Genomic DNA, 23,220 nt, shown 5'->3' on the forward strand with positions numbered 1-23,220 from the left:
CGTCATGCACACTTGGTCTCGCCGTCTGCTGTCACCATGAAGTCACGACCCTCTTTGCAACACATTCTTGCCGTCACATAGGGCTCCAGCATGAGGGGGTGAACCTCTATCAGCGTGTCACCTGCGCGGCGCTTAGGATACGCATATGCCTGGCGAAAGTTCACGAGGCAGTTGGGAACATCAGCAGCAAGCTCCCGAATAACCTCACGCTTCTCTTCGTTTCGCTCCTGAAGCTTCTTAATCCTGCAGTACTCTCGATCAATCCGCTCTAGCTCCCTGAGGCTCTGCTGGTCGTGGCAACTCGCTGCAGGGACTGCTGGCCGGAACATGGTACGCGTCACGCTAGTCCTGTAGGGGTTGCAGTTAGTGTCAACTGGGCCCTCCACAATCAGGGGGCGGGGAATGTCTGGCGCTGTGGACGCACGAGTGAGGTTGAGCTTTTCTATCAGGAGTTGCTCAGGCGTTCTATTATACCTCTCATCTTGGCACTGGCAGAGTCCGTTGCAGCATCCAGTACAGTAGCAGGAGCGTTTGCACCCGCATGGCTTTGGTTTATCGGAGTTGAGGATCTCGCAGGTCTTACAACGGGTCGATGCGCCGTGTGGACACGCATCCGTGAACTCTGTCTTCCCGAAACTGGACCTGGAGATGGGGGGAAGGTCTTCAATAATGCGAGTCCCTGGTGGTGTTACCTCTAAGGGATACTGACACTGTGGACATGGGTGGTCCACGCTAAATGGGCTCTTTAAATTGTTGAGCCGTAGCTTGTTCTGGGTTGTAGTTCCTGGAGGGTGATAGATGGTCCTTGCAGATTGGTTGTTCGGCTGATCAGCAGCGTGCTGCTTGTTAGAAACCTTTTGCTGGCGACCTTGGGGATGGGTGGCCAGATGCTTATTAAAATTAAAACAGTAGCATCCCAGCCTGGGATAGATCCAGCACTTCTTGCAGTTACATGCTCCTTCGCAAAATCTGTAGCCGGGCTCCTTCAGCCGGCAATCAAGGGCAGGGTTGTAAGGCATTTTTATTTTTAGCGGACTCCTAAGGCGGTAGCGGATAGTCAATGACTTCCCTGTTTACTGATAACGGTGAGAACACGCATTCCTTGCCCGTTATTATCAATAATTTGCAGTAGCCACTCCGCTCCAATTCCGTATACTCGTGACCCGCCTGTTATTCTGGAGCATGGCGAGCTCCTTTCTACAATCTGGCTTATTAGTGAAGCTGTTGTGCCCGTATTCGAGTGGATTGCCGACGGAGATTTCTTGTACACTGCGGGGCCGAATTAGTGAGTGGAAGTCCCGACGGTTGCCCACGGGCCCACTCCTCTGTCCATACGTATACACGTTGTCTGTTCCATTCTTCAATCTGCTTTCCATCCCTGCGTGAGCCCACGACTTCTCGTACGTGGCAGCCTGGCGAGCTCGTTCTATATCTCTGTTGCGGGACTCCCAATCGAAAAATGCTGGAGTGCGATCCATGGACGTGAGGAAAACCTCATTAGTCTCCTGCTGGGCCCCTGTGCATCCCGCTCTGTCTGTTCCCGGAAGCTGACTCTCTTCGGGAACCCAGGGCGGATAAGGAATCGTGGCAAGGTCCATCAGACCAGAGGATGCGTGGCCACAGCATGTTTGATTCTTTGGGTGTGGAACGCACGAAAAGCGGCCCTCTATATCTAGATTGTGCGGGAACTTATAGATATATCTGTTGGGTACGGGCACTGCACAGGTTGGCCTGAGAGGCTTTATATGGCAAATGTTGGTGTGAGGATCGATCCCTTGGCACGGAAGCGCATACGGATTGAGACTATTGTAGCTGAATGTGCCGTCTCTAGGTGGTGCATTGACTTCGCCGTGATGACATATCCCAACACACTGGCAGACTCTTTTATAGTGGTGCGCGCGATTGCAGCACGTATAACAGTCGCACTGGCCATGCTCTTCGCAGGCGGAGGAGCTGCAGTTAGGTTTTGGCCACATTTAATTTTAACCCGGCCTGCGCGGGCTTCTGAGACAAAACAACCGGAGTTCATTCAGTTGACTAAAAGTTATGTGTGTCTGTTATCAGCATCTCTGAAAGTCCATAGCAGGAGACGGCTGTCTCCGATTGAAGTCGGGACCACAGTGCGCCTTTATCTGTTTTGTTCGCCAGTCGTCCCAGTAAAAGCCGGTGCATCGCCCGCAGACGTACTTCTTTCCAAAGAGATCTCCTGGCTGGTAGCAGCAAGGGATAGCGTCTTCTGCTGTCCCGGCCTTGCTGCTATGATCATTGAAAGGCAATAGATCCGAAGGTCTCAGTGCCTCATGGAACGTTGTGCATCCGTTGTTCAACCTCCACTCTTGACAGGCAAGTCCTCGGAGGGCCTCTTTATTAGCCTCACTCCTTTCTCTGTGGGCATAAGCGCGCTGTTTGTAACTGGTATAGTCGCCAAGCGTTTTGGTGTAGTTAAACGTGTTTACAGACAGGTGTGGATCAAGCATGGCCATTGAGAAGATATCTGTTTGACAAGGCCTTGTTACTGCGTATATTGGGCAGCTCCCTCGGTGTGTGCGCAGATTCATTTTTGAAAACAGATGACCAATACTGCTGAAAGTACGCCCGGAACCGACTATGGGGTATAGTGAAATATACAGCATGAGATTCTAGCATGCCAACTGAACCCTTTTATAGGATTTCCTTACAGACTAGAAGATATAAGGGTAGACCGTAAGACTTAGACTGCTGCTGTATGCCAATTCAATCCAGGGCTCGTCTACTCATATAACCATTTTGCTGTAAGGCTTCGTTTGCTCTCAGATTGACGTCCTCTCATCCGGAAAGTTTGATGACGACAATTTCCAAATTGATAGATTGTTCAGTACAATTCAAGAGAACATTTACATTAATAGTTTCCTTTCCACGTTCTGTGAAAGTGTGCTGCTGGCTTGGAACCTGTGAGCGACCAATCGAGCATGTGCTGCCTTTGGGTGTTCTTGGCTTGAAGCGCGTGCACATATGCCTGATCACGTTTCGAGTCAACAAGATCGCACGTTTGGGATGTGTAAGACACGTTTGCAATGTCCGTTGATTTATAGGGATTGTATAGATGGATTCTTCCAGATCTTAGATGAGGGCTAAGCGAGGTATATAAAGCTTGAGTCGGAACATCATACCAGCTGTCTCCGCGGGAGGTTTGAAGAATGGGTGGTTCATTTGGATTGACAACGTAACGGGTAGTTGTCTTCAGAGGACAGGTAGTATAATACTTCTCTTGCTTGCGTGCATTCGCTGATTCCGTGAAAGTAATGGCCTTTTGTGGAAGACTGCATACATAAACGGGACGTGAAGCTTGTGCATTTAATGTACCTCTTGCACATCTGGGATTTCTTCGCATTGTTTGTGCAAATCCTTGTCTTGTATTAGGACGCCTGCCGTGCGCCTCTGCACAGGCCTCGCAACAGGGGTGGTCTGGATCGAAGACCTCGCCGCAGCATCCCAGTGCGCCCTCCCCGAAGGCACGGGGGCCAGGCCTGGGGCTGCACTGGGAGAAGCTGCGCGGCGGGCAGCCCGGGTCGATGCACGGACGGCCGTTCTCGATGGGGTCGATGGCCTGCCACTCGGGGTCGAGGGCGCGGCGGGCCATGCGGCGGCGCTCAAAGGCGAGGTACTGGTTGACGTCGTCCTGGGTGACATTGTTGTTCGGGGGGCAGTGGCACCCGTGCCTCTCCCAGTTGGGACACTCGCAGCACTTGCAGGGATTCAGCGTGGTGACCCCGCAGTATCTAGGGCCGTCCTCCTGCCTGTGGAGCGCGGGTCTGGCGGAAAACATTTTTAAGTTGCCCAGAGCGCCGGCCCCAGCTTCACAGGAGGGAGACGTGGGGGACTACTCTTTAGGCATATCAGTCAGAAGAGAATGCAGCGTTTCTGCTGCAGCCAACTGCTGATGGATACTACTAACAGCTCTGCTCACTGTACTTTCAGAATCAACACCATTGACCCCTGTCTTGCGTTGTTCTAATATAATTTGCTCAAGGGAGTGTTGAAGGTTTTGCAGATAATGATGTATAGCCTTTGTCTGTTGATCAATCTTGCTTGTGTTGGTAGCAATTGTATCTTCAAATTTATTCACCCGGTCTAGTGCGGACTGCAGCCGTGGTTTTTGAGCCTGCTCCTGCTTAAGTTGCAATTCGAGGTCTTCAATACGAGCCTGCAGTTCAGCAATCTGAGTTGATTGCTCGTTAAGTCTTGTCTGTATCTTCCTTAGAAGTTTGTTAGCAATGGCTGATCGGGACAGTAATCTTTGTGTCCTCTTCTGTTCTGTATTTATTGAGTGAACGATGTTATCTATAAGCTCATGTCGATAATCCATCTCCTTCTTGACATCTTCAAGCAGCTTGTTCTTTATCCCCTCTATCCGTCCGTCCCTATCATTTAAAAGCTTGTGGACAATCGGTTCTACTTTTTCGCGATCGAAAACCATGGTTTGTTGGTTGGGGCTGATCAAGTCAGAGATAGATAATGGTCTTTGCAGCTCAGAACGCTGGTTGAGATCTTGATCCCTTGTGGGGGATGCATGGTAGATAGTGCGGCTTGGATGTCTTGCCCCAATGTCCTGCAGGCTTCTGCGAACGGCACTTAGATGCCCAAATGCCGGTGACTGTATTCTAGGTATGAGAGTGGAAGGAACTTGAGAAGTGTCTTTCACGGGACTTCTGGTCGTTTGAAGAGGTGTATTAGTACATCCACAACTAGTGTACCGGACGTGGTGAGGTTGGCGCGGATCCTGTGTGCCAATAACACTCTTAGCACGATACATGACGCTCGGAAATATAAAAGCACCTATGTTCATTCGCAACCGTCCCTCGCCACTGCCACTAAACACACCTGAACCACAGCTTCGCAGAGCCTTGCCAACAGAGAGTGACGCAAAGAGCACTTCATTGAATGGTCTCCTTCAGGAGCTCCACAATGCAGATAGGAGAGACAGTACCCCACACGGTGATAGCGCCTCGACCCAGATAGGGCACTCTAGCTTTGAATATCTGGATCTGAAAAGGACCGCACAACTACGAGCACAGGCATCTCAGACTCGTCTTGCCGAGAGGCTGACAGCGTCAATCTCCGCGGCCGAGGAAGCCCATCCTCTGGGACACAGTTCCATGCCCCTTCCTTCCATGCCGGATAGGTCAGATGAATTGAACTCCGACGATTTCCACATTTCTGACTTCTTTGATGAAGCTTCATCCAAGCACAAACACACCGTTGTTAAAGCGGCAATATCCTCATGGAACCAGCTTCCTGGATTTACTACAGACCTCTTTCAGGGGATGATACGCTCAGAATATACGCAGTTGACTCCTGTGCAGACAGTGGTCCCCATGTTGCTTGTTCATGGCTATAATGTTATCTGCTCGGCTCCAACAGGGTCAGGGAAAACCCTTGCATTCCTCGTCCCACTTATAATTCACATGCAGCGGGTAAGACTCATGTGGCCTGATGACCCCAATTTGCAAAGTACCTGTTATGCGTTGGTGCTGACGCCGACCCGCGAGCTTGCGATGCAAATACACTCTGTCTTGCTCGAGATTATTAGCCAATCTAGCATCACTCTGACAACATCTCTCCTAATAGGCGGCTACACACCCACTGAGATGCATCCCAATGTCATCGTCGGTGTGCCAGGAAAGGTGGAACACTTTGTTCTGGGATATAACTCTCACAAGTACTCCTTGAGGAAGTGCTCGTATATCGTCCTGGATGAGCTGGACGAGCTCTTAGACGCTGGGTTTATAGAGCAGGTGTCTACGATACTAAAGGTATGTGCACGTGATAAGCAGATCGTCGGCACGACAGCCACACTCAGCAAGCAGGCCCATAAAGTAGTAGAAGATGCTGGGCTGATTAATAGAGACTGCTTGAGAAAAACCTTTAAGTGCGCAATGGCTGGAAGTGTTTTGCAGCCAAACGTGCGGATTGCACAGATATTCGTGGAGTTTAGCTCTTCGTTATTGGGGAACCAGACTAGTCTATCAGTGGCAACGACCAATCCACTACTTCCGGATCCGTCCACTTATCTTTCAAAGCAAGAGATCTTGGCGAGTATCCTTCAGGTCCACTATAGTACACGGCCGACCAGCCAAACGATTATCTTCCTGGCATCTAAAGAGAATGTGGACAGCCTACTAGAGTACCTGCTGAGGTCTAAAGCTAAAGACTCTTATTCTGCTTTATATCACTGTGAAGTAGCGGCGTTCCATAGTGGTCAGGAACAACAAAAGCGTACCACAGTTATATCGCGTTTCCGGGCCAATCAAATACAAATACTGATCACTACTAGTGGGGGTGGCAGAGGCCTTGACTTTCCTTCTGTCTGCCTGATTATTAACTACGACATTCCCCGATGCGCTGAGTACTATGTTCACCAGATCGGCCGAACTGCACGCGGAATGGCCACAGGTACAGCACTCACCCTTGTTGATTTGAACGATGATGTAAAGTATTTGGCAGAACTGGCTGTGCGTGTGGCAGGCGTGCGGAAGCGACTGAGCAAAGATGCGACTTATAAAACTAATGGTATGCCCCTCCCTCCTTCCTTTAATCAAGAACATAACACACTAAGACTGACCCTTTGCATCAGATGATCCCAGGTGGTAATCAGCGATAACATTCGCTACACGCCCTATTTTCTCACGAAGTAGATCAATCGTTGTGCCAATGAGCTTCAACGAAGTTTCTTTTTTATGAAGATTTTCGTTATCCAACCAGAGCTTCTGAACCTGTTCGAAGCAACGAAGAGAGTCGGCGAGAAGGCCATGCTTTATAACAGGATCACAGGTCGGAAGCTGGGAAAGAAGTTTAGCTGTTTCAAAAATGCATGTCTGCATTGAATCGCGATCATCGAATGTCAAAAATTTCATAATCTCATCTTTGGAAAACTCCTTTCGCTTGAAGTGGTATTCTTGAAGTAGTCGTGCACGAGAGTCCGCCTCATACGTTTTGCAGACAGCCCTCCATGCCTCAATTGCTCGACTGCAATGCGCAGCGACTGTACTAATGAGGACAGAATCTTTATCTGGCAGAGGATCTATCTGCTTAAGTTGTAATTGCGCAGCGTACTCCATGTCTTCAGTAAGCCTCTTGAGGTACGGGTTACATGCGATATCTCTGCTCACAATGTGATAGATCGCAGTCCTGGCTTCTGCCACCTCCACCTGCAAAGAAGCAATAAGCTTGCTGTAGTGGTCTAAGGAAAGTTCAGGGATGACCTTTTCAAGGGTTGTACAGCGTCTGGTATGTAGCTTAATTAGAGGAGTATAGCTGACCTTCTCTGCCTCTTCTGAGGTAGCGCTGTTAGTCAAAAAATCAAGTCGTGCCTCTTCATAGTAGGCATAAATCTGATGTAAAGTTGAGATATCTAAAAGAATTTGGCAGTGATCGGTCACAAATCCATCAAGAATGAAGTATCGTGATGCAGCTATGAACTGTCGGTATGAGTCATAGAACAATGTTCGTACAAGCGGCTCTGCAAGGAAAAGATTCTGAAGCTTTGGTGTTGTGACCTTCTCGCCACTCTTCTCATCAGTTTCACTCTCAGGATCAACGTCTCCTTTGGTTTGCAGTCCCAGCTTGCGAAGCTGTCGTTTTGCTGCTGCTTCCAGAGTTGCCTCCAGGTCAGGTGCGAGCAGCAAATCATAGAGTTCCCTGACAGAGGAGACACACTCATCCTGCGATATCTGGCAAACGGCCTTGATTTGCTTATGTGCTAGCTCCTTATCATCGTTGCTCAGATCTTCTGATGATGTGTACTGAATTTTCATTTGCTCTCTACGAGCCTCCAAGAGCAGTTCTCGGCGTTGGTAGCTATTAGATAATATCTGAGAATAAAGGCGAGCACGTTCCGTGCGGATTTGGGCTAGCACTTCTCGAGCCGTGTCAAGGCTAAGGATGCTCCGAATCACGGCTACAGACTCCACCTTTTGCCTAGCTCTAAACTGCAAGTATGCTACATCATCTTCTGGCATATTTTCATTTGCGGGTAAATCCTTTACATACTGTGCTCTCTCCTTTGGCCCGTATTCAAAGAGGACTTCCTCTGCAACATCAATCAATGTAAAACTGGGCCTGAAAATGTTATTTGTCGTATAGTATTTCTGCAATGTGAGACAGTTTATTATGAAATCTTGCGGGTCGAAGTCTGGATTGAGAGCTCGCTGCTTATACTGTCTCGAGATGGTCATACCACAATACTCAGCAGATTGGCACGGGCTATCCTCTCCGTAAACCTGTGCTAAAAAGTATATTGTATAGGTATTCAAACTAGAAATCATCTTACTGCTGCAGACAGGAAGGATGAAGGAGAGCTTGTCGGAACAGCTCCGTTGAAAGAAAGGATGAGCACTGTTTGGAAGGTACAGCATGTGGGTATGCAGCTCCTTCCCGTCGCCATCGTTCAAAGGTTCTGTAATCAGAAATGGATCATCGTAATCAAAGAGGCACATAGCTGACTCTGCACTCTTTAGTATATTGAGTGCCAGCTTGCGATTCTCTCTGTTAGCCCATATTACGCCTAAGTAATTCAATGCTAGGACGTAGAATGGCAGAAGCTGAATCTGTATCGTGGTTGTCATGGCAGGAGCACCAGCGCAATCCCCGACGCAGGACAGCTTAAGAAGTGTTTCCTCCATTCCAAATTTGGGAGGCTTTGCATGCTTAACGTCGTCGCTTTCCTCTACTGCACTTGTTACCTCTGTAATAAAGGCAGCATCAGGCTCCGTTGTGTTCTGCGTAAGTGCATCAAGATCCATGCTACCCAGGCCATCCACTAAAGTAGTCGCGTATGCAGCTGATGGGTCAGTAGGGTCTAGCTCCGGATGGGAGGATTCGTCTGTGTCCTTAAGATTGGCCATTAGCTTTTCATGAGTACATGCTGCTTGATGTGTTTCGGGGTGTAGGACGTTAGCTAGCTTCAAGTAGTCGTTATAACTGTCCGCAAAGAAGGACCAAAATTGAGTAAATCGCTTCTCTGTTTTTACCGGTGGCTGGAACGACAAGAAAGACGGCGCCCCAGAGAATAGCGAGTGGATATTCAAGGATTTAATAATATCGGCATTTTGGAAGCGAGCCACAAAATAGACGACAGCGGTGAATAGAAAGTCTATTGCAGCGGTAGGCTCATCTGTCTCTGCGGCGATTTTTCCTCGAAGAGCGTAGAGCACGGCTTGGAGGTCGAGTGTATACTCACTTTCATTTATTCCTAGTTGCTCCAAAAGGGCTTCTAACCAACGCACAGCCTCATATTTCGGCTTATACGGATCACTTTCTGGCCCTACCTCATCTATTAGGGAAGCAATCCTATCCAAGCTCTCTCTCAGTTGATCAGATGCCATTTTTAAAATGCTCCTCCTACTTTGCTTCTCCCTCTGCGTCGCCACTGTATTTTCTGACGAAAAGGCTCGTTTGCTAAAGGTGTTCATTTATACCCGCCACGGGGCTCGATCCCCATACACTGCCTTTCCACGAGACAATGTATCATGGTACTGCGACGAAATCACGGCGGATTCGGTTGCCTATGCTTCTGAAGGGATAATGCAAGAGATCGGGAAGGGTTTTCTGCATTTATACGACAAGTCAAACGTCCTTCCTGGAACCTGCTACCAAGGCCAACTAACAAGCGTTGGCTTAGCCGAACAATACCTGCTTGGAACTAAATATCGGTATAAGTACATCCATGCGCTCCGCTTTGCACCAAAAGAGTTCGATCCTAGCTTTTTCCGTTTGCGCTCCACAGACATTACCCGGACCAGGCAGTCTTTAGCATCTCAGCTGCTAGGCTGGTATGGGGACTCTATTTCTCACAAGCATCTTCACCCAGTAATTAACATTCAAGAAAAAGACACCGATCCTCTCGCAGATCAAAGCTGGTGCATCGCCTTCTCATCAGTTAAGAAACGCCTCCAGGTTACCAATTTAGACCTTATCGCCGTCCACAGTGATCGGCTTCATGAGCTGCAAAACATACTTGGATATGGAGGAGACGAGGGAGATGACGAGTACGACTTGTGGTATACCATTTGGGATAACTTGATAACCAGAACATGGCTTGGGATGTCTTTGCCTCAGAACGTCACATATGCAGATGTCGTCACCGGGAACAATGTTGCAGATATTTTCACTGCACTCCTTTACTGCAATAAGGACCCCAGCGTCTCCATGTTTATGAAGCGGGCTAGAATAGGTCCTTACATTGCAGAATTGATGGGCTTACTCACCGCGGAAGACGGCCCTAGAGCTGAGAAGATTCACATCACTGCTTGCCATGACACAACCATCATGCCTCTCATGGCCACCTTTGCAGAGTCCAACTGGGACTGCAACTGGCCTCCTTATGCATCTCATATTGAGCTAGAGATTTGGGAGCACGGGTCCGAAAAGTATGTGAGGCTCTACTATATGGGCAAACGTGTTTTACCTGCTGGATGCACTGATAGTCGCATATGTCTTCTTGACGACTTCATTAGTAAGATTCGCGAGGTGTCCGTGCCATATGAGGATTGGAATAGCATTTGTACGGTCGAGAAGTGAACTAGAAACCCAGCGCCCGCGCTCGCTCCACAACCCCTGTCGCCGATGTAGGAGAAGACAAGGGTACAGACCCGGCGGCTCCACCCCTCTCATCCTTCTCAGTATTCATGCCTATTAGAGAGTTGTACTGCCGCTCACGGGCGCCGATTCCTCCTTTCCAGACAGAGTCTGTGACAACCTTGCGCATGATGGCAGAATTCCTGTAACATGTAGCATTCAGCCACTGTGCTGGTATACGCGGACTTATAAAGCGCAAAGCTATGGTTTGGTTAGTTATAGCTGATAAGTCTTCGAGATTATAAAGTGTTTTAACAGCACAAGGATCTAGCTGTCCGCGAGCATCAACTGCATCTTGCTCCAGCTCTTTACAGAACTGTACTAGGTAGTTATTATTGTGTGCGACCGCTAATATATGTGCAACGCTACTTCCATATTTAAAGAAGTCTGTTTGGCTAACAGTATAGTAACCCGCCAAAAGATTGAGCTGCCTGTTGGGTTTTTGAATATAGAATCTTTTGCGTTCCCTTTCTCCGAGCTTTTCTACCTTATCTAATACCACAACTGAGCTGAAGGACGAGGGAATGGGCTGATCATCTAATATGGCCTTAAATAGAGCAAATCCGGGATGATCCTTGTGGATCAAAATTATTGGGTCCGAGAGCCGATTTCTTTGTTGCTCTAGAGGTGTGAGCTGATCATAACTTTTTTGTGCCGCAGAAATCAACTCAGAGGAGTTTATGAACGGAAGTAAAAGGACCCCCTTCCAAAGGGCCGTCTTCTCACTGAGATCGCATTTAATGAGCGAGGGATAGAACTTATTAAGAATAGAGGCAGGATCTGTCATCAGACATCTCATAACAGGTGGGAGAAGTGCTGCGCTTGCAGGAGGCATAACAGCTAGAAGCTGCTCATAAGGATTGAAGGGCCGATTTGACACTGTATGCTGTTTCCAGGTACGGGTATACGTCTGAGATGCCGATGCCAGATCAGCCAGTAGAGGAGAATGGTGGTAAGGGTAATACCAGCCCCAATCTTCCACCTTAGGCAGAAAGTAGTACCGAAAGACCCAAATTAACCCATCTATATAATGATAGCACATCGTCTGAATGCGCTTTCTTAACTCTGCCTTGAAGGTATCCGATTCTTGGTTAGTTTCTGGGAAGTCATCCATAAGCCCGATTCCCAGATAATAACGCTGTGCATAGCCAGGCTTCTCAAGTTCATACTTTATCAATATATGCTTAACCGCAACGACCGTCGGAGGGAGAGGCTTATCGTGCAAATTACAGTAGTCATCTATTGCATCTTTAATCATTCTTTTGTCATCCCTCTTGAAAAACTGGAAGTACTCTCTAATAGCACGTTCTCCAGGGGTTTCGTCCTTAGTGTCTGGTGCCTCACTTATTTGCGAGTGTCGCGCATTGAGTTTTCCACTGGCTCGAGCCCTAAATATTCGTGCTTCTTGCTCTGCCAGTTCTTTTAGGAAAATGTGAAGGTCTTCCATATTAACGTCTGACCCGGTCGTCAAGAATCCTATCTTTCTTGATCTTTTAAGTTGCTTGTAGAAGTATATCATTCTGATCACTGCGTCCTCTCGAATGTCGAGACACTGAATGTGGGGCAAGAAATCATTACCAACAAGAAAGGTAAGAAACACAAAATCGTCGATGGCCCGTTCAAATATGACATCTGCCGCATCAAATTCGCGTTGTAAGTACTCCCGAAGCCTGCTAACATGTAGGAATTGAAAGGGGCTGCGGAACGCCACTGGCCGTAGAGACGACCCGGGGTAGAAGGGACAGTCTATCCCTCCTTGGTCTTCATGACGTGTAGTGAAAGGATCCACCGTCCCTGTTCTATACTCACTGGAAACCCGCAGATGCCCACAACGCGTGCAGGTGCGCTTAAGATTATCCGTATCCACCACATCTCGAAGAATAAGGAAATTGGGTTCATGAGTACCTAAGGCAAGCATTATCAAGTCTGCGTCAAGGCCGTATATGCAATGCACAGTGCATGGGTCATATCCAGGTTGGGACCGCTGGATCCTGACAAAGCTCATTATTTTGTGCTCCCCCTCCCCAGGAGACCATGCATCTGCATAGAGAACCGTAAGGTGGCGCCATAACTTGCTGTTTGCCTGTCTATTTGCAACATAGTACTTTAGTGCCACCGAGAGGCGAGACATGAAGGGAGTTCCTGGTGTAATGGCGTTGGAATCAAGGACATTCTCTGTAGAAGTATCCATGGCATTGCCTTCTTCAAAGCTTAGCTTTTTCAAGCTGGGCTCTGCGTCGCCAAGATTCATATTCATGAGCCTTCGCTCTTGGGCGCGCTGTTTAATCTGCCGCTCATACGCCGCCATAAAACGCCTGCTCCGCTGTTGGTTGAGCTTTGCACGAGGAGCAGGCCCGTCGACGGCAAGGTATAGAAGACGCCGCGGTCTACAGATCGAAACGACCCTATCTATGACTTGGAAGATCTCCTCGAACACTTCTGCTTCTGTTTCTGGCTGAGGTCGCCCCTCGGGGTGGAAACATGGGTGGATGAGCCCATTTGTATCGAAGTAAAGATTATCTATTGCAAAGCCAAGAGGAAGCGCGCCGCCATCTATGTTGGCTTCGTATGTGTCTGGGAGTGCTTCAATGACATTGTCTATAACGCTACCGTAACGCTGCACTATCCACCTGAAGAACGATGGAACGCCCATTTTTCGGCATCAGCCGATTGGTTTGGACATCTACAGGCACATTTACTGGTAAAGCAAAGAGTTGCGACTACCTCTAATCCTTGCGTGTTCTAGCTCTGGGTGCCCGTTCTTTCGGCCCATCCTTCTCAGCATAGCGACGCTCCGGTGCATGGCCTTCGAGCTCTGCACGCTCTCGTTCTTCCATCTTTCGTGCACGGGCCTCTCGTGTTCGATCAACCAGCCGTTGATGATCTTCCTCATAGATCCTGTCTGCCTCCTCTTGTGACATGAAGCTTACTGTCTGCGGGAGTGGGATGAGAAGGTCATTGAACGTGGGCGCATACTTCTCGCGGAGCCTATCATACACATCATACCACCACTTCACATCAGGCCATACCTGGAGGCTAGCATCCCTCTTTGTTTTCTCTAGGGTTACCCACGGCTTCTCGGTCACATAGTGAACAACATAGACTTTTCGCTCAGGTGTCTCGCCATCATATGTACGATTGGGATATCTAAGAGGGAAGTACCCCTTTTCAAACTTGTGCTTCAACCAAGGGACGCAGTTGTATTGACGCGATACGTTTGTCCACTTTGTCCTAGGATCCTGTACCACTTTCTGCTTAACATCTGTTCCTTCTTTACCATCCTTCTTGGCCGTGTCCTCTTGCTGCGTTGAGTCCTGCTCCTTGTTGAGGTACTCATAACGGTTGCTTTTTGAATCATACTTAAAGTCGTGGGAGTAGAGCCATGTAAATATCTGCTCGTCAGGGCCTGCATTGAGGCGCCTCCTGACTGGTATGTCAGAGTTAATGTCTAGATCTTTTGGTGTCTCGTAATAAGTTCCATTCTGCCTTATCTTTTCCCTGATATGTAGCTTAGCTATTTGGAACATATCGTCGTCGGGCTGGACGCAGAAGAAGGCGCCGGAGATTCCGTACGAGTTAAGAAGGCTAAGTAAGATCGTTCTCCGCGCCAAACGTGTTCCTGTTTCTAACCCCTCTTTGCGGTATGTCACTAGTGTACCAAACGGTGTTTTTAGGTCGAAAATGTGGTCTATATTATGTAGTACTAGCATATCACTATCCATAAACAAGGCCTTTTCGTAGGGCTTGAGCTTCAATAGGTAGAGCTTGGTGAAGCACTTGGGAAGCCAGTTGCTGTACAGCTTCTGGAAACGAGGCCACACCTCGAGAGAGACGCGAAACTCCAACGGGGTCACGATTATGATAGCATCAAAGACCTGCTTGCAGAGAGAGATGCATCCCTGGACCTTCTTGTCCGGAGAGTAATTCAACGTGTCACTCAGAAACAGGACAAGATCGACTGTGGTGTTTGTTTCACGAAGCGAGTGGGCCAGAACTGCTGCAGCAATCAAATAGGCCTCGTCATCGAAGGCAAGAGTTGCAATACAACAGGACTTCTCTGTGGAGATGGCAGAGGTGCTTATGGTCCAGTCATAGATGGCGGCCCTACAGGCGTCGGACGCCGCGGTCGTCATGAGAAAATTAGTTTTAATAAATGCAATTCAATTTAAGCTTAGTGTCCATATCAAAATGCAATCTTGACAAAACAGAATAAATCACAATCCTTAATCGCTACAAAAAAGCCATCCAACCCCCGAACATACAGCTCAGGCGCGATGAGTCCGCTGCTTGGGCAAGGGCTGCATTGACTATCTCTTCTGCCCGCTGAGTCTCCAACATCTCTTTAACCTGACGAACATATCCCAGAGAAGCCCGAACAATGGCAAGAGGGTAAAAGACATTAATGAATGCCGGTGCATTTTCTTGAATTAGTGAGACCATCTTCACAAGTTCCCAATAGAAGCACCCGTGGATCCCTGTTGGGCCAAGAAGCTGTGCGATCAGTGCTGTCAGGCGGAAAGGCACTAACTCAGCATACGATAGCAGCTTTGGGTACTCAAACACTGCCTCAAAGTCTATAAAGTGCACAGACCCGTCGTCTGTGTCTATAAGGATGTTGCACGAATGTCTATCTCCAAGCCCCGTTACGATGCATACTGCACACCAGTGCGCAAGAGTTGTGGCAAACATTCGCTGATTCTTTTGCGAAAGTGCTATAAACCTACATGGGTGGGTCTTAGACAAGGCCATCTCCATATGGGACAGTGCAGTGACGGATGCCATAAAAAGATCAAAAGTGGGGAAGCATCCGTCTTCGTTGGGCTCCTGCTCATTTATGAATTCTGCTGCTTTGGTTTTGGCACCCATGAACACAGGAGTCAACAACTCATCAATTGGCACGACATTGCCGTCGATATGCTCGATAATACTGACCTGATTCTTTGGAATATTGATTAGTACAGCTACAAAGTATGGCTTAAAGAAGGTGTTAACACTACATTTCGCCAGCTCCTCCGTGAACTGCATAACGGCATAGTCTGCCACTGTATCCTCTCCACACTTTAAGATGAGCCTTGTTCCGTGATCATTCTTAGTTCGCGACATTCTGAATAAAAGAGGTGCTCTTTTGCTAGAAAAATGTCTCACCATTGTAACGTAACTCGCTGCGTATCTACTGCTATAGTATTCATAATAGTGCTCCAGTACGCTGACACACTCGGTATGATTATCAATCTGGTGTGGAGATCGTTTATCCGTAGTCATGCTATACTCAAACTCCCTAAGGGAAGAGATTGCTTCCAAGGTGGGAATTAGGAAAAAGGATCCTGAGATTATATGGGGTAAGAGACACTCCTTAGATGTGTTCAGGCTTTTCTTTGCATACTCCAGTTGCATGTATTTTAACACATTCGTCATTGTGGTTGAGAAGATGATGTACCGTGTGTACGCCGGGTTGTATACCTCATGGGCTTCTAGTACTGCAAAGATTCTTTTTATGAGGGAGTTAAAGACTGGATGGCGTAGGGCTTCTTCTTCCAAGCTATAGTCCCTATTCATATGCACCCCGAACTGGCGGATTGCAATGTCAAAGTGAGCGGAATATGGTATCAGCTTCTTAGCAATTACGTTAAGAATGTGGTTTTTCATCACATCTACGGACATAGACGAGTATTCTACAGCAATGAGATTAATCTTAGTATCGCAAAGACGGATCACCATGCTACAAATATTATGGAACTGATTCTGAAGCAAGATAGCCGGGGAGCCCTCTATTATCTCTGTAAGCTTTTCATTTGCCTCTGTGATCAGTGTATCAAGGCCTAGTGCTAGTAAGAAATTCAGCACGTGAGCTTCTACACCTGGAATGCCCTTTTGTTCGTCTGATGCAGCACCAGCACCTGAGCCAATTGTACCCTCTATCAACTCTATAATTGTACCAGCCACTTTTTGATGTTTGTCCATGCAAAGACAAAAGTCAGTTGCTGGAGCAAAATATAATAGAGAGCTTGTTAAGAAAGAGACCGATACTTTGTTCTTTTCATTGCTGTCCATTAGGAGCTGTGCATTGTAAGCCAGGAGTTTTGTAAGGGAGCACACAACGAGCATCCATGCAGACAGGGCGGTTACCAGGCATTTCTGATAGAATCTAGACCAACAATCTGCTTTGCTAAACGAGTCTGGGCCGCCTAACGGTCTTCTGAATAACATACGATGAATAATTGCTAAAATAAAGGTATATGTCGCAAGTGCGCTGTACATGTTACCAACAAAACTGCACCGCGTGCTCATAGAGACTATGGATGAGTTTTTTCCTTCTATGCCGTCAAGGTCTACCATCAGTTCTCCAAACATGGCCTCAATTATGAAGCTCTGCGTATCCTCAGCAAAGTCGAATAAATTATTATCAATGAATTCGTGAACTAGCAATCTCACAGATAAGTCGGTGTAGCGGCACTCCCGGTATCGAGCACATGCCAAGTTCAGTATCTGCTTATACAGAAATTGGCAATTATGCTGGAATAAAAGTGATTTGTGCCTACGCAGTTGCGCTATGAAGTGAGCATGTGTGTTGGCAGGAAATTGGTCCAGTGCCAAGAGCATTTGATCGAAAAAGTCTTGCTCTCTCAGGAACTGCGTTAGCTCTGTCCACATTGATACCCTAAGTAACATATTACTATACTGATGCAAAAGATTTCTGATAGTTACTATAGATGTTGCAGTCGTCCCGCAAGAAGTGTGCGACTCTGGAACTCCATTAATCACATTGTTGTGCAGCCGCCATTGAGGTATGGAAAAGGAGTCGTGTAGAGGATAGCTGGATACTGCTGCATACAGAGATCCCAGCAAGGTATAGCTTATGCCGTAGAACCGGTCGACAAGCTGAGCGTTACTTGATGTGTCGTTGATGTCCTGGTTGTAGATAAGTTTCTGTTGCTCTGCTGACCCAGCTATCAATTTGTTGATTACCCCAGTGCGTAGAACCATAACTGCATTTTTTCTTTCGGTAGCGATAGTGGACAAATGGTCTGTAGCACCTTCTGCCAATAAGGTAAGAATAGAGAAAAAGGCATCAGGCCTAAATACCTTCAAGAAGCAGATGGAAAACACTGTTGCGTATGAGCGTGAAATGTATTGCAGAATATCCACAAATACCCCCTTATAGGTAACTTCGTTGGCTGCCCAATACACACCAGCTATCATAATGGCTCTGAGAGGATTGCCGACTAACATTGAGTGTCCCGACAAAAACGTTAGATAGTCCACACTAGGCTTCTGGGCTGTTTTTGGAGCTGTACGTGTTAATGACATGCTGTCTTCAAATGAAGAGTCTAATCTGCTCATGTAAAGAGTTCTATCCACCTCTGGCGATAGCTCAGCGACAAGTGTCTGCCAAGAGGATGCTGCCTCCTGCTCTTCAAAATACTTGCGAAAATGTGTCTTTATGAGGAAGGAGCTGATTACGTCTAACTCTATGGCCTCGTCTGAAATCCTTATTTGATGCAATAATTCCATTGAGTTCTTGGAGAATCTATACGGTTGGAAGGCGACTAACTCAATGATCTGTTTCATAGCGACGAACCTTCGCAAGTCTAACACATCTCCAATCAAAGTGTCTCGCATAGATGGCTCGTCCTGTTCTAGCTCAGCTAAACAGTCTTTTTCATTGCTATTAGTTAATCTATCAGAAGACGGAATGGTACTGTAAAGAGTTTCCACAGAAGTAACGTAAAGCGAACTTATAAAATGGGACTCAATATGCTCAACAAGTTTGCAATGATCTGTTATCAGTGCCGCAAAAAACAATGCAAGGAATCTGCCGATGCCATCAATTAGAAGGCTGAGATCAGAATATTCTAACAGTAATGACAGCAGTGCATCGTAAAAGGCTGCCCCGATGGCCTGGGACACATTTATATATGGCTCAACAATAGCCCACAGATCAGACACATGAGCCATGTGCTTTTGTGCTTCAGGTGCCAATTTTATGTTCTTTTGCGTCACACCTTTCTGCAACAATTTAAGAAACAAATCAATAAAGATAGCAAAAAATGAGCTTGCGTTGGTGATTACAAGGGATGTGTTCAGTAGGTGCCTCTTTTCTGTGTCCCTTATAACTATTGGCAAAAGTTCGACAAATGACTGCATCCTTTGATAGATCTTGCTAGAAATATAGACGGTCTTTTGGTCCTCGCCTAGCGTGGAGAAGTATTCGTTGAGTTCTGTGATGCACGATGCAGCATAAAGGTCGCCTCCTTCAATAACACGAGTAATAAAGTCAGTGAAATACCCACATGAACCCCTTGTGACTTTACCTTCTGGTCCCTTTTGGCTGTCTCTTGGCCCATTACTAGGATTCAGAGTCCGATAGTCTAAAAGTGTGCCATAGGTCTTTAAAACTTGTTCGGCAGATTGCTTAAGCTTTGTATTTTCAATCCTTCCTTGGTAGGCTTTAATATACAAGAGTAGATGCGCTAACGGGGTCCCTCCACCTCTAATCTGTAGCATGCCTCGCTGGTCAAAGAGGTTAGCTCCATGGGGCAAAAGAGTTATTAGGAGAGATAGATAGGACCTCACAAACAGCCCATTGAGGACGTGTATGACCAGGGGAATCAAGACTCGCCACAAAAATTCGCATGGTGTATGTGAAGCATCAACGAGCAGTTCAAGTAAGGCAAGCACAGCAGCAGGATCATCCACGTCATGAAGTTGGGAATCCACAGACGAATATAATTGAGTGTGCCGCATTTCATTCTCCTTTCGGTAGATAGAAACCAGAAGCCTGGCTACGCGTTTTGTTTCCTCTGATATCCTCCGTCCATCGATAATCAGCTCGATCAGTTGAGTCAGGGTCTCGCCACTATGCTCCAAGAGCAATCTAATATATCCTAGCCAATATATAGTAAAGATACTGTTGTTTTGATCAGTGTCAATAACCTCTTCCAACGTTAGGAACATATCGACGGCAAGCTGTGTATAAAGAAAGCCTGGGACCAGAGTGGATACAGCGTAAAAGAAGATCCCAAAATAGTCAAGTAATGACTCTAGGATAACGGGGGTATGGATACCATATATTATCACCTGCAAATACATGACCTTTAGCCTGTTCCACAAAGCAACCACATCTGGAGCTTTAGGCTCGTCATCAATATATGCCTCCCTGTAGCATATGGAGCCCAGCAAAGGCTTCATGTGACAAAGTGATGTTATTCTGAAGAGAAAGCCAGTATAGTTGGAGAGATTAGCAAAGATGCTAATCGGCATCTCTGCTGGCGCGGATCCCTTCTTCTTGCTGCTCACAAGGGTGTGGAGTAACTGAACTCTATGTAGTACGTCCCTGCTGAACGAGAAAAGGGCTGTCATAAGGATAAATATGACCGATAGTAGTCTAAATATGTGTGCAGTCGCTCCATTATACGATTCAATCCCTTCGGAAAAGAGCTTATGCGGCTTGACATTAGCGAAAATGGGCAATGCTACTAATTCCTTTATTGCCTTGATGGAAGACGTCACTAGCTCAACTTTCTTTAAGGTTTTTGCACCCGCTAATGCCTCAGTATCGGCATAAAGAACGGTTAAAAATAGAATTGCAACAACTAATGCATCATGCAAGGTGGCATCTGATAAAGAGAGGTCTTTCGGTGATGCATGGTACGCTAGCGCCGACGCTATAGTGCTGTCGACGCAAGATAAGATGGCTAGGGCACCTGTTACGGTAACAAAGTCTTCTACAGATAGTCGGGGATAGCTCATCATAACCGGTGTCCTGCTTTCAACACACAATAGGGCCAACTCTTTTGACAGTGCCGTGCGTGATAGTGGTAGATACAAGTTTATAATTAGGGACGGCAGGTAGGCAGACGAAAATAGACAGAATGCAACACTAGTCTGCTTGCATATTTGCTCCATACATAGTTCGCTGATGGTAGTTGTAATGAGATGGTATTTCTCACCACAAACTTGAACCAGGAAATACTGAAAGAATATATACGCAAGCATATAACGAGACGTCTGCGCTGACTGATTGAGCGTCGCCACTGTGTGGCAGCTGTCTGCAATACGGCATATAAGTTTATAGTAGGACTGTACGCGAGGATTGGTATCGTATAACTGAGAAATTTGCTTTAGATATAGCGAGACAAAATCAGACGGCACAGAGGCCCCAGGAATAAACGAAGCGATTGCAAATGGAAGCAGTGAAATCAGAAATTCCTCAGTTGCAGTTGCGGGTAAAAATGAGCGCAAAAGGTCTTTGTGCTCCTCGCTAAAATCGATAACCATGTAACCATCGTGGCTAGCAGAGAAAATAGTATCTAATGAAAATAAAAATGCAAAGCAGGAGGCAAATAGCTTACTCGTCATGCTCGACTCATGCTGTTGAAGACCAACCATATTACTTAGGTGCAGGTGTCGGCGAAACAATAAGAGCAATAATTGAGTGGCAAGGGGAACCATTGTATATGTTTCCGATATTGAAGAAGAGTCCTGAGTGTAGCATTCTTCTGAATTGACGGGGATTGGTGCAGATGATTTATCTTCTAGACAGTGCAAAACATAAAGTAATTGGATGCCGGAAAGAATTGTGTGCAATAACCTTACGCTGAGTAATTCTGAGCACAGCTCATCCATTAGTACTGCCGAAGTGCCCACTGGATTTGAAAGGAACTCCGTCAAGACTTGCATCAGCCTGCAATAAGCATTGACAGCCTGCCTAAGAAGGGCATGCTGCGAAGTGTCCATCCGTGCGTCTCTTAGCATCAAGTGCAGATGCTTAGAGTGATGCTTGCTTGCATGTGTTATGTGAGCTATGATATCAGTTACATGTGTATTATTTTGAGAAACGGCACTTGGCACAGGAGAGGGATCAGATTTGAGGGATCGCCATGTGTAATCTAGAGCATGCACACATACAGCTAGATAGCAAGTCACATTAAGTGAAGATAAAGCAGCAAGGCCACTAGCTTCTGCACAAAGAGAGATATTGTGCTGTAAGGACGAAGGAGACGAGCTGTAGGAACTGACAAGTTCGGCACACACTCTGCCATAATCCGCATGCAGCCAATCATCAAAGTAGGCAAACACAACGTGAATAAGTACGAAACGCTTGTATGCCTTCATATAAATTCTATTCGTAAATGCAGACAGTTTTCTCAGTGTATCGTGGGCATACAATGTATCTAGTATACTCTTAGATACTTCAGACACGCTGCCGAGCCGTTGCCCCTCCACCTGGTTAGGCAGACCAAGGCCCGCTGCCAAGTGGCAAAAGTGCGAGCCCCTGTTTGCAACCAGAGCAGCCAGGCTGTCCGGGGCGATACATGCAGAAAAAAGCCCCACCAATACCGTTGCGTTACGTAGCTCCGCCGCAGCCACACCGTTAATCCTGTCGGTTACGGCCTGCACATCAGAAAGCCTGCACATCAGAGAGTCGGCGTCGGCCAACTTGCGCGCCCGCCTGCATGTGAGAAGCACCTGGAAAGTGTCGCTCGCTGTAAGAAGCCTGGGGAAGGCCGCCGGGTCAGCGGGGGGCAGCCACGGATTGGCCGACGAAGCGGCTCGATGGGCTGCGAACGCGCATGCGTCAGCCCGCAGAATCTCCAGCAGCGGAAGGCAAGCGCTGAAAGGCTCTCCGCAGCCCTTGCCAAAGCCCAGCAGCATGCACAGCAGCGCTGTACCACACGCATAAACGCTCAGAAACGGAGCTGCGTCAGTGCCCAGGGGAGCGGTCAAGACGTCCCGCACAGTGCCTACGCCCCCGATGACACAGAGCTCCGCAAGGGCTGCTCCGAATGTGGTGGCGTCGAGTAAATGCGCGCACACAAGGCACAGCAGCAGCCTTGTTGTAGGCCAGTTGAGGACGCATTCGCTGCTCTCCGGCTGGAGGTCCAGAATCCAGAGGACGTACGGCTGCTCCACCCCGAGCTGTAGGTCTGACAGCAGGACGATCCGCTCCAGCCTCTCGGGCCCCTCCCCCGCTGTGCGTATTGCAAGGCTCGCTGCGAAGGCACACGAGACAGGGCTGCGCCGTGCATCCTCGAGCAGGCCGTCACTCAGCGCCAGCAGCTCCGCATCCTGCACGACGCCGCCGGTGGCGTGGTAGTTCGCCATCAGGGAGCGCAACGAAGACGCAAGCATGAGCCCTTCTCGGCAGCCTCTTCGGTTGTCCGCCTGTCCGGGAATTATTCTTGCCAAATTGCATACGATTGCATTTTGAGATTTCGTCTCCTTCCTTGGTGGACTGGAGCTTCAGCGTAGCGTCGTGTCTCCCAGGCCCGTCCACGCAGTGGCAGGCTACAGAGCCCGTTTGGCTGTCGCACAATGCACTGGTCTACCGGGCACGCTGGGCAGCATCTTAGCGCCTCCGACGACGAGGAGCCACTGGCCCCTGGACTGCACCACTACGTCACCTATCGGGCACGCGCATGCTTCTTTCCGGGCCCCGTCCATCCAGCTGCCAGCCCCGGAGGCGGAGCAAGTCGGGAGACACCCCTCTGGCGAGAGCACGACGGACAGCAAGGGCCGGCAGCCTTGCCACGGTTGCCCTCCTCGGCAGAGAGCCCGGGCCATCGCCCACTCCCCGCGGTCTCCGAAGAGCGCTCGCCTCCTGGT

General features: G+C 48.0%; 11 protein-coding genes across 11 annotated transcripts.

The window, feature by feature from the left end:
- Positions 1-2: 2 nt before the first annotated feature.
- On the reverse strand, positions 3-1,019 carry GL50803_0015446 (uncharacterized protein; the record flags this gene model as incomplete). Its single annotated transcript, XM_001707755.1, has 1 exon — positions 3-1,019. One exon carries the CDS (start codon positions 1,017-1,019, stop codon positions 3-5), a length of 1,017 nt encoding a protein of 338 aa, XP_001707807.1.
- Positions 1,020-1,115: 96 nt separating this feature from the next.
- GL50803_0015445 (uncharacterized protein) lies at positions 1,116-1,976 on the reverse strand (the record flags this gene model as incomplete). Its single annotated transcript, XM_038045826.1, has 1 exon — positions 1,116-1,976. The coding sequence occupies one exon, from the start codon at positions 1,974-1,976 to the stop codon at positions 1,116-1,118; it is 861 nt and encodes a 286-aa protein (XP_037902053.1).
- An 84-nt stretch (positions 1,977-2,060) lies between these two features.
- On the reverse strand, positions 2,061-2,558 carry GL50803_0019834 (uncharacterized protein; the record flags this gene model as incomplete). The annotated part of the gene is made up of 1 exon (XM_038045951.1): positions 2,061-2,558. The coding sequence occupies one exon, from the start codon at positions 2,556-2,558 to the stop codon at positions 2,061-2,063; it is 498 nt and encodes a 165-aa protein (XP_037902054.1).
- A 320-nt stretch (positions 2,559-2,878) lies between these two features.
- Positions 2,879-3,805, reverse strand: GL50803_0011604 (uncharacterized protein; the record flags this gene model as incomplete). Its single annotated transcript, XM_001707758.1, has 1 exon — positions 2,879-3,805. The coding sequence occupies one exon, from the start codon at positions 3,803-3,805 to the stop codon at positions 2,879-2,881; it is 927 nt and encodes a 308-aa protein (XP_001707810.1).
- A 54-nt stretch (positions 3,806-3,859) lies between these two features.
- On the reverse strand, positions 3,860-4,792 carry GL50803_0015444 (uncharacterized protein; the record flags this gene model as incomplete). Its single annotated transcript, XM_001707760.2, has 1 exon — positions 3,860-4,792. The coding sequence occupies one exon, from the start codon at positions 4,790-4,792 to the stop codon at positions 3,860-3,862; it is 933 nt and encodes a 310-aa protein (XP_001707812.2).
- A 25-nt stretch (positions 4,793-4,817) lies between these two features.
- GL50803_0016806 (putative RNA-dependent helicase p68) lies at positions 4,818-6,549 on the forward strand (one part of a trans-spliced gene, as the record gives it). Coding sequence (XP_001707813.2) covers positions 4,818-6,549 — 1,732 coding nt within the window.
- Positions 6,550-6,590: 41 nt separating this feature from the next.
- GL50803_0015442 (KIF-1 binding protein C terminal-containing protein) lies at positions 6,591-9,362 on the reverse strand (the record flags this gene model as incomplete). Its single annotated transcript, XM_001707762.2, has 1 exon — positions 6,591-9,362. The coding sequence occupies one exon, from the start codon at positions 9,360-9,362 to the stop codon at positions 6,591-6,593; it is 2,772 nt and encodes a 923-aa protein (XP_001707814.2).
- Positions 9,363-9,369: 7 nt separating this feature from the next.
- GL50803_0011599 (Acid phosphatase) lies at positions 9,370-10,557 on the forward strand (the record flags this gene model as incomplete). The annotated part of the gene is made up of 1 exon (XM_001707763.1): positions 9,370-10,557. The coding sequence occupies one exon, from the start codon at positions 9,370-9,372 to the stop codon at positions 10,555-10,557; it is 1,188 nt and encodes a 395-aa protein (XP_001707815.1).
- Position 10,558: 1 nt separating this feature from the next.
- Positions 10,559-13,267, reverse strand: GL50803_0024133 (5'-3' exoribonuclease 2; the record flags this gene model as incomplete). Its single annotated transcript, XM_001707764.1, has 1 exon — positions 10,559-13,267. The coding sequence occupies one exon, from the start codon at positions 13,265-13,267 to the stop codon at positions 10,559-10,561; it is 2,709 nt and encodes a 902-aa protein (XP_001707816.1).
- A 73-nt stretch (positions 13,268-13,340) lies between these two features.
- Positions 13,341-14,747, reverse strand: GL50803_0011595 (Glycosyl transferase family protein; the record flags this gene model as incomplete). The annotated part of the gene is made up of 1 exon (XM_001707765.1): positions 13,341-14,747. One exon carries the CDS (start codon positions 14,745-14,747, stop codon positions 13,341-13,343), a length of 1,407 nt encoding a protein of 468 aa, XP_001707817.1.
- Positions 14,748-14,844: 97 nt separating this feature from the next.
- On the reverse strand, positions 14,845-22,746 carry GL50803_0016805 (Phosphatidylinositol 3- and 4-kinase; the record flags this gene model as incomplete). Its single annotated transcript, XM_001707767.1, has 1 exon — positions 14,845-22,746. The coding sequence occupies one exon, from the start codon at positions 22,744-22,746 to the stop codon at positions 14,845-14,847; it is 7,902 nt and encodes a 2,633-aa protein (XP_001707819.1).
- Between the last annotated feature and the right edge of the window lie 474 nt (positions 22,747-23,220).

This window comes from Giardia intestinalis, chromosome 4 (assembly GCF_000002435.2).
Source record: "Giardia intestinalis strain WB C6 chromosome 4, whole genome shotgun sequence".
NCBI classification, from domain to species: domain Eukaryota; phylum Fornicata; order Diplomonadida; family Hexamitidae; genus Giardia; species Giardia duodenalis.